Source organism: Pan troglodytes, chromosome 6, assembly GCF_028858775.2.
Source record: "Pan troglodytes isolate AG18354 chromosome 6, NHGRI_mPanTro3-v2.0_pri, whole genome shotgun sequence".
Lineage (NCBI taxonomy): Eukaryota > Metazoa > Chordata > Mammalia > Primates > Hominidae > Pan > Pan troglodytes.
The window spans coordinates 159,409,853-159,420,398 of NC_072404.2; the positions used below are offsets into that span (position 1 = coordinate 159,409,853).

The 10,546-nt window shown below is 36.2% G+C and overlaps 1 protein-coding gene across 1 annotated transcript; it reads left to right on the plus strand.

Annotated features, from left to right (window-relative positions):
* The first annotated feature begins 1,120 nt into the window (after window positions 1-1,120).
* Window positions 1,121-9,233, plus strand: LOC472614 (olfactory receptor 2A2-like). Its single transcript, XM_063815714.1, has one exon. The coding sequence runs from the start codon at window positions 3,295-3,297 to the stop codon at window positions 4,225-4,227; it is 933 nt and encodes a 310-aa protein (XP_063671784.1). The 5' UTR covers window positions 1,121-3,294; the 3' UTR covers window positions 4,228-9,233.
* Window positions 9,234-10,546: the final 1,313 nt, after the last annotated feature.

Here is a 10,546-nt window from a genome sequence, read left to right on the forward strand (position 1 = left end):
TGATTGACCAAGCCTATACCTTTAATAGGTGCCTAAAGAGCCTACCCTTGTGCCTCTACTCTAATTTGCTAGAATAGAAAAGACTCTTTTTATAGGCCGTCTATCAGGTAGGCTTTCAGTGGGGCCTAGACAAGTTCAAGCAGGCTGCTTCGTTTCTTTTTATAGTAACTGGTTGTAAACATGCAACAAAATCCTTCCAAGAAGAGGCTATGATTCCACTACAATTCCCCTTCACACTTATACAATGAGGCTAGTGGATAAGCATAGTGATGACATTAGTATTTTTGAAAGATTCATATGACTTTTCCAACTTAAATATAGGCCTGCCTGAGAATTTACATTTACCTATGCCTCAAATCCTCCAAACGGATAGTCAAAATTCTCAAAATTTTATTACTGAAACCATCTTACATTCTTATGCACTAAGAAATAAAGTCAGTAATAAGTATAAACTGAAAATATATCCATCATAGAAAGAGATTTAACTTATAACTATCTGGGAATGTGTCTGCTTTATAGAAACCTTGCCATTAGCCATGTGTGATAAAATGAAGTTATATTTATACAACATTTTAAGTGCTAAGTTATTGATTATTTTAAATTATTTTTTAACTTGTAATTTCTATGTGAGTAAAGATATTATCTTTTATTTAATGTATATGAAGTGTTAACTCATTCTCAATGTCATTCACCTATGAAGCAGGACTTCCCCTCAAGGCAGGAACTGAAATTGAGAAGGAAACACTAGATTAGATAAAACATGAGAAATCTGTATTTTTTGTCCTTAATAATATATGTAGAAAGATGTCTAGGTGGGAAATCTGAAGTGCAATGTTAAGATGGTTCTTTCACATGGGACCATATGGAACCTGGGGAGTAACAGAAGGTTAATTTGAGATTATAGCATCATGATTGATAAATTAGACATCCTCTTCCACTAGGAGGCATCTTACAGTGATACACCTTAATATATTTGGGATTTTTGCTTGTTTGATTTTTAGATGAGTACAGAGAGATATATACACACATAAATTGATTGACTTGACTGAGCACTTCTAAGTCTCAGAATTTACTATTAAAAATGTCATGAAAAAAGACAACAAATACAAACATATACATATATAATTTAATTACTGAAGCATTATATAGCACACAATCTAATGATGAGATAATACATTAAGTTAATTAGAATATTTGTATTGAATAATAGCTGTTCAAACTATGTTTCAGAGAAATGTTTTGACATGGGAAATGGTTCATGATATATGATAGAGCTAGTTAAACAAATAGCATTTTTCATATAATTTTTATAATAATGATATATATGAAATAAACAGTAGAAAAGTATAACTGCACAATTATTTAAAATGATCACTTTTGTTTGTATGTTTCAACATGTCATCTCTTTAGTCCTTTAACTAGAGTTTCATGTTTTTCTAGGTTTTTAAAACTTCAAGTCAAAATCTCATACAAAGTAGGTATCACATTGTTTACACAAGGGTTCACACAAAATCTAAACTATTCAAGATTCTAAAATTTCTAAATAAGAATAAAAGCAGGAGAATAATATAAAACCTGATGGTTAATAAGGTAGTAGAATTACAAATATGTATTTTTCACCAAAAATAAAATAATAAATATCAAAACCATTTTCTTCAATGCTAACACCATAAAGGAAGTCAGTTAAGTTATATTATTTTCAGAAGAATCTTGAGAATGTATTATCCCCATAATAATTTGTATGCTTTCTCAAATTATATGCTCTTGTTTTTAATGTAGAATACCAGAAATTCACGCTATCCTCATGATAAAAATCATGATAAAATACAAATTATCATGGTAAAATATAAATTATTAAAAATCCAATAAAACCCAGATAAATAGAAATATTGGCTTATAAATATAATTCTTTATTAAAAGTGATTATAACTTTTGAAGGAAATGGCTGTTTTGTGATTGAAGTGGGGAGTATACAAAGGGAGCTTGAAACATCTGGTCATATCAGAAGGAAATAACTGCTCAAATATTATGGGAACATGTTAAAAAGACAGAGGAGCATGCTTAGAAGGCCTAGATATAGGAAAATTAAGCACCAAAAAATGACAACAATGAAGTACAACCCACTGAATAAAAAAATCCATGAGTCTATACTGATGGATAGATAGATGACAGATAGCAGATAGATAACAGATGATAGATAACAGATAGAGAGCAGATAGATAATAGATAGGTAAGTGAATGAAGCATTTTTTATACTAAAGTTGCCAACTAATAAATGTAAAAGCAATTATAGAGTCAGAACAACACATTTTGAATCATCATTATTATCTGAGTTAGGCAAGATAATCAATGGATGCTAAAACTAGTGACTGAAAGGAACTAGTGAAGTGACATTATGAGGAACAAGCTACATATATAATAATTTTAATGGGTACTCCAGAAACTAATTAGGGGGAAAAAATCACATAATGGAGATATCTGGGAAGCACCATCTTCACCAAGTGATCCAAGTTAGCTTCACCCCAATAATAGGACAAATTAATATCATAAACTTGCTCAGAACACACAGAGAAAAATACTATTTTTCCTGCAGAAAGTGAATAATTTGAACAAAAACATTGAGGAATATTGTACACTCTCAATTTGTTGGACATTATGCTGAAGAACTCTTCAAAATATCAGTGTTCAGAAAGGCACAAAAAGGCTGAGTAAATATTACAGGTACAGGAGACTAAAGACAGATGACTTTAGATATAATGCATAATCTTGGATTAGGTCCTAGACTGGTGTGGTTGGAGGGAGAATATTGTATATTAGAGAAAAGAAACATGTCAATATCAATATCAATATCAATATTAAACATGTCAATGTCAATATTAAATTCTCTGATTTTAATACTTATATTATGGTCAAGCTAGTGGGAATTAGTTTTTTTTACTAAAAGATCAGAAATTTATAATTAAATAGGTATTATGTCTACACTTTAATCTCAACTGGTTCAAAAAATAAAAATTACATAGAGAAAGAGAATAAGACAAATAATAAATGTTAACATTTGCTGAATCTGTATGAAATTAAGTGGGAGTTCTTTGAAAAATTTGTGACACTTTTTATGTTTAAATTTATTTCATAATTAAATGCTAAAAACAGAGAGGTAATAAATCTTGGGAATTTGAAGGGGCTTATCTAATAGGAACAAACATATAGCCTTTATCTTAGCTCATTTTCAGATAAAAACTCAAATTTTCTGACCTTTCTATCACACTTCAGTCCTTGACAGACTTCCATTAAGGAATGGGAGTCAACCAATCATGGGTCACAGAATTCATCCTGGTGGGATTCCAGCTCAGTGTCGAGATGGAAGTGCTCCTCTTTTGGATCTTCTCCCTGTTATACATCTTCAGCCTGCTGGCGAATGGCATGATCTTGGGACTCATCTGTCTGGACCACAGTCTGCATACCCCCATGTACTTCTTCCTCTCACACCTGGCCATCATTGACATGTCCTATGCTTCCAACAATGTTCCCAAGATGTTGGCAAATCTGATGAACAAGAAAAGAACCATCTCCTTTGTTCCATGCATAATGCAGACCTATTTGTATTACGCTTTTGCTGCTGCAGAGTGTCTGATTTTGGTGGTGATGTCCTATGATAGGTATGTGGCCATTTGCCACCCTCTCCAGTACACTGTCATCATGAGCTGGAGAGTGTGCACGATCCTGGCTGTCATGTCCTGGTCATGTGGGTTTGCCCTGTCCCTGGTACATGCAATTCTCCTTCTAAGGTTGCCGTTTTGTGGGCCCCGGGATGTGAACCACCTCTTCTGTGAAATTCTGTCCATCCTCAAGCTGGCCTGTGCTGACACCTGGGTTAACCAAGTGGTCATATTTGCTACCTGTGTGTTTGTCTTAGTTGGGCCTCTTTGTTTGATGCTTGTCTCCTACATGCACATCTTCTGGGCCATCCTAAAGATCCAGACAAAGGAAGGCCGCATAAAGGCCTTCTCCACCTGCTCCTCCCACCTTTGTGTGGTTGGACTCTTCTTTGGCATAGCCATGGTGGTTTACATAGTCCCAGACTCTAATCAACGAGAGGAGCAGGAGAAAATGCTGTCCCTGTTTCACAGTGTCTTTAACCCAATGCTGAACCCCCTGATCTACAGCCTGAGGAATGCTCAGGTGAAGGGTGCCCTCCACAGAGCACTGCAGAGGACGCGGTCTATGTAAGGAGTGGACAGAGTGTTAGTTGGATAGGACTTTGCTTTTAAACAAGTGGTTTGCTAAAGCAAAAACTGAGAATTTTTTTTCAGTTAGAAGTTTGATATAAATATGGTAATTTTTCAAATTCTGGCTCTGAAAATATGACAAGATTACAGTGAAAAAAACAGCACATTATATTTTATACTACCTTTCCCACTGAAAACTCTATGGAGTATGAACCCAGTTTCTGGATTAAATTTTAGTGTTGAGAGTCACTTCTATTTGCAGAGTGGAAGAGATGGAAAAGCTATTTTCCTTTGGAATTTGCATCATTTTCTCAGCATTTTATTGCAAATCTCCCATTTTGAAAGAAAAGCAAACAAAACCCAAAGCAAGCATAAATAGATATAGATTAAAATGTATAAAAATAAAATAGAGAAATGAAAAAGAATAAGTAAAATCAGTGAAAACAAAAGTGCTTCTTTGAAAAGATTAACAAAATTGACAAACTTTAGCTACATTTACCAACAAAACAGTGAAAGACTCAAATTACTAAAATTAGGGATATAGAAACATCATCAGCAATCTTACAGCTACAGAAAGGATTATCAAAGAACACTGTGAACAACTCTGTGTGAACAGTTAGAAACTTACATAAAAGGAAAAATTTCAAGAAAGTCACAATCTACCAACTCAATCAAAAATAAATAGATAATCTGAATACACTTCTAGTAAGTAAAGAAGTTGAATCAGTAATTTTAAAACTAACACCAAATAAAGTTGCCAATCACATTGCTGTAGTAACAAATACTATTTAATTTTTAAAAGAATAATTACTACTATTTCTTCATAAAAAATCTCTCAAAAATGAAGAAAATGGAACATTTCCCAACTTATTCTATGAGGCCAGTATCACCTGATATCAAAAAAATCAGAGGCATCACAGGAAATAAAAACTATAGACCAATTTCTTTATGAATATAGATGCAAAATTATTCAACGAATACCAGCAAACCAAATGCAGCAAGCATAATTACCAAGTGAGGTTTATTCAAAGAATGCAAGGTTGTTTAAACATTCAAAACTCAATGTAATAGACCATGTTAATAAAATAAAGAAAAGAAAACACATCTAATTATACATACTAAAGGCATTTGACAATTCCAAAATCCTTTCCTGACACACACACACTCACACACACACACACACACACACACCAGACTAGAAATACAAGGGAATTTCTTCAAACTGATAAAGGGTAGATAAGAAAACCAAAACTAAAATTACAATTAATTGTTAAAGACTGGGATGCTTTCCCCATAAGAAACATGATCAAGGAAGTCTTTTGTTGCTGCTTCTGTTCAGCATTAGACTGGAAGTTCTAGCCAGAGCAATTAAACAAGAAAAAGAAATAAAAGGCATCCAGATTGGAAAGGCATAAGGTGAAATGATCTTGTGAATAGAAAATTCTAAGGAATTTTTTAAAATCAGCTCGAACAAATAAATTCAACAATGCTGCAGAATAAAAGTTTTGTACTCAAATATCAATTGTATTTCTGTCAAGAAGCTGAGCTTGAGACAGCTGAGTTTCCGAGTGTCTGAGTAACCAAGCTAAGCAACCAGCCAAAATGAAAGCAACGGTCAAGTGTTTAATCATTTACTGTGATCGCATAAGCAAGAGGTTGAACTAAAGTAAGTTCCAACTCCCACACTGTTTCATTTATCCCTGTGGAACTGCACTGTGCAAAGGTCAGGTGGATCGATACAGAAGTAGGGATCACCTCACAGCTGAAGCATCCCCAAGCAAAAGGTCCTAATATTTTATGAGCCTGAGAATACAAGAGAGGAGAGAAGAGGGAGAGAGAAGGGGAGTAGAAACATACTAAATACTGAGTCAGAGTGGAGAAAAGGTGTCTTCAGGGTCTCCCCTTCTCCCCATAAGATCTAGGCCAAGCTTGTCCAACCCAACTCACTCAAAACTAAATAGATAATCTGAGTAGACTTGTAATAAGTGAAGAAGTTGAATAAGTAATTTTAAAACTTACACCAAATAAGGCCATCAATCGCATTGCTGTAGTGGCAAATTATACTTAATTTTAAAAGACTAATACTATTTCTTCATAAAAATCTCTCAAAATAGAAGAAAATGGAACATTTCTCAACTTATTCTATGAGGCCAGTATCACTTGATACCAAAAAATCAAAGACATCACAGGAAATGAAAACTACATTTCCAAAGACCTATTGATCAACTGTTTGATGTGGCTTTCAGGGTATTCAATAATAGCGATAGGGCTGAAGAGGCTGAAAGAACCCAGCATGGCAAATGACGGGATAGACAACAAGCCCCATTGATAGCAGTCTCTGTAAGCAGCGCCCTGCAACCTCAGGGTCACCCAGGGGGATGCTTCACCCACAGATCAAAAAAAGCCTAATAGCAAGCCTGCAGGTAATGGCTGCTACTTTAAGTGTAGGAAGCCAGGACATTAGAGCAAGAACTACCCCAGTCAGGGCAGCCCACCCAACCCTGTTCTCACTGCAGACAGGTGGGTCATTGGAAAAGGGATTGTCCTGAGCTGTGAAGGAAGAAGAGGACACTTTATGCCATAATGGCCCTAACTGAGGACTGGCGGCCATAACTGAGGACTGGAGGGTCCAGAGGTTCCTAGTGACTCCCACAAAAGGCATAGTAAGGAGTCTTGACTGACTGTTAACATGACAGGTAAAAATATTAATTTCTTAATTGATATAGGGGCCAGTTACTCTGTCCTAAATGGCCACTCTGGGCTCTTATCCTCCAAAAACTGTACTGTCATCGGTGTTGATGGCACCTAAAATCAAAGATTAAACCATTTTTCTACAAAAAATTTTTATGTAATCAGAAAGACATTACGTTTAGGTTTTGGTCAGTAAAATTCCTAATCTTTTAAAGAAACAAAATGTGTTTACATAACCTCCCATCCATTGCTGTTTGATTACTGTTTAATCATCCGTATATTTGTGTCTTTATAAAGATATTGAAAGAGATGGAAGATGCTTTCAAGGTCCCTTATAAAGGTCAAAGTGTCAATTATCAGTAAATACAAAAGAGGTCTACAATTGAATGAGGCAGGTAGACAGCCTGATCAAACACAGAGCACAATGAGAAGTGCTCTTTCAGGGAATTACTTCATTGAAACCACAGACCTCACCTGAGGTATGTAGTCTAAGCTGAAGTTATTTTGTCCCATCACATTAGCTGCTTAAGCCTGTCCTTTAATTGTACACTAAAATGCTCACTCACATTTGCATCTTAGCCCTAGCTCCCTCAATAATGAGATTATTCCCCACATCTGTACTGATCCATTTGATCCTCAACTGATATTATTTCATCGGAGAAAATGAAAATTGAGCAGGCCAGGACTTACTTCTTCTTGGCCTCTTGCTTATAGTATCACACAAAGTGATTAAAGGCATAAGTGTTACTTTCATTTTGGCCTGTTGTTTTAATTGTCTACTCCAACACCTGGAGGCTCACCTCTCTCTAGTCTGTCTTAACTCTCATATACAAGCAATGAACAATCCTAAATAAACTGAAGAAAAGAATCCAATTTGCAAGACTGAGAAAATAAAATGCCTAAGAATACATCTAACAAAAAAAGAAAGACTTACATACTAAAAGCATAAAATATTGTTGACTGAAATTAAAATTTTAAGTAAATAAAAATACATTCCATGAACTATGCATTGGAAAACAATTGTGCAGGTTTTTGGCTTAGAGTGACATCAGCAAGATGGTAGAGTAAGACTTTCCCATACTTGTCCCCTCTCAGAACCATCAATTTGAACAAGTATCCATGCACAAACATATTTTCACAGGAGCTAAAGAAACAAGGTGAGTGATTACAGCAACTGTGTGTAGCACAGAAATAAGAAAATATTCATTGTAAAGAGTAGGAAGGGCAGTTTCACAATACCTGCATCAACCCTCCCTACTCCAGGCAGAACAATGCAGAGAGAGATACCCTCTGCATAGAGGAAAAAGAGGGGAGTAAATAACAGATTTTGTCTCAGACTCCAACGCTGGGCCAGCCTAGATGCCAACAGTGGGTCTGCACCAGGCAGACTTTCACAACCACAGTCTCTGAGCTGTTACCCACAGATTCAGCCTATCTGCCACTGCCAAATAGGTCCCCACAGATTCAGGCTCCTGGCTGGCCCCATGGCTCCAGAATTCAGGCGGCACATGCAGACTCAGTCTCCAGTCTCACTCCAGCACTAGGACAGCCCACCCCAATGCCAGGCTATCCCAGCAGCTTTGGCCTCCTGACCACCTATGGGACTGGGCTGGCCTCCACAGCCCCACGTTTCAGTCCTGCCCCAAACTCTCTACTGGCCTAGAGTAAGGGTTCCCCTCATAACCCCAGGCTTCAGGCATGCCTCGGTGCCAGGCCAGGCCCTGAAGCCTCAGACTCCAGCAGACCCAGGGTTTAGGCCTGCACCAGCTGACTCAGGGTCTAGGCCAGTTCCAGCAGACCCCAGCACCAAGCTAGCCTCTGTGGACCCAGGTTCCAGGCCAGACCCAGGTTTCAGGAACTGGGCCCAACCTCATAGACCCAGGTACCTGGCTGACTCACCTACTGACCTAGGCACTAGGCCAGCTTGACCAAGGACTTCAACAGGCCCACCTACAGACCATGCAAGATGGCCTGCCTAAAATGACTGGACAAGTTGACTTGTGAAGGGCTTATCTAGACAATTCCAGTCTGCAAAGACTGGAATAAGTCTCTGCTTCTTAAGGTGAGCAGACATCAATGCATGGCCATAAGGATCATGAATAATCACAAAACATGGCAACACCAAAGGAACAAATGAAGCGCCAACAACTGACCTTACAAAAATGGAGATTTACAAACTGCCTGACAAATAATTCAAAATAATCATCTTAAAGAAGCTCAGTGAGCTACAAGAGAATGTAAATAGACAAATAGATAAAATTAGGAAAACAATACCTGAACAAAATTAGAAGTTCAATAAGAAAAGGAAACCATAAAAAGAATCAAAGAGAAATTCTGGCACTAAACAACACAATAACAGAAATGAACAACTCCATAGAGAGTTTCAGCAGCAGACTCAATCAAATGGGAAATACTTGGTGAACTCCAAAACAGGTCATTTCAAATTACTCAGTCAAAGATGGGGGAAAGAATGAAAAAGAGTGAAGAAAACCTGCAAAAACTGTAGGATACCATCAAGAACCAATTTAGGCATAATCAATGTCAAAGAGAGAGCAGAGAAATAGAAGGAAAAAAAAGAAGCTTTTTTAAATGATAGAAAACATCCCAAATATGGGAAAAGATATAAATATCCAGGTACAGAAAGCTCCAAAGTTTCCAGTCAGGTTTAATCTAAATGAGACTACACCAAGACATATTATAATAAAACTGACAAAAATCAAAGACAAAGACATGATCCAGAAAGAGAAAAGAAGCATATCACATACAAAGGAACACCAATATGGCTCTCAAAAGATTTCTCAGCAGAAATCTTTTAGGCTGAGAGAGTGTGTTGATTTACTCAAAGTGCCAAAGAGGAAAACAAAGACTGACAACCAAGAATACTCGAATGACAAAACTGTCCTTCAGAAATGAAGGAGAGATAAAGACTGTCCCAGACAAACAAAAGCTAAGGCAATTTACCACCACTGCACCTGCCTTACAATAACAGCTGAAGGGAGTTCTCCTACCTAAAAGAAAAGGACCCTAACTGGCAACATGAAACATGAAAGGAGATAACTTAATGGTAAAAGAAGTACACAGTCTAATTCAGAATACTCTAAAACCATAATGGTGGTGTGTTAATTACTTATATGTTTAGTATAAAGGTTAAATTATAAACTATTAAAAATTACTACAATAATTTTTAAGGGATATGCAACATAAAAAGATGTAAATGGTGACATCAAATATTCAAAATGTGTGGTGGAAGGGAGTAGAATAAAAATGTAGTGCTTTCTCAGAAATCTGTGGAACAAAAAAATAAAAAATAAATAAATAAGTTTAAAATGTAGTGCTTTTTGTGGCCAAAGATAAGTTGTTATCAGCTTCAAATAAACTGTTATAACCACAAGACACTTTTTGTAAGTGTTATAGTAACCACAAATCAAAAATCTATAATAGATGCTTTAAAAAAAGTGAAAAACAAGGAATCAAAACATACTATTTGGGAAAATCACTTAACCACAAAGGAAGGCAATAAGAGAGGAATAGAGAAAAAAAGTATAAATAAAACAACTAGAAAACAATTAACAAAACGGCAGTAGTAAGTCCTTACTTTATAAATCATCACCTTGAATGTAAATGAATTA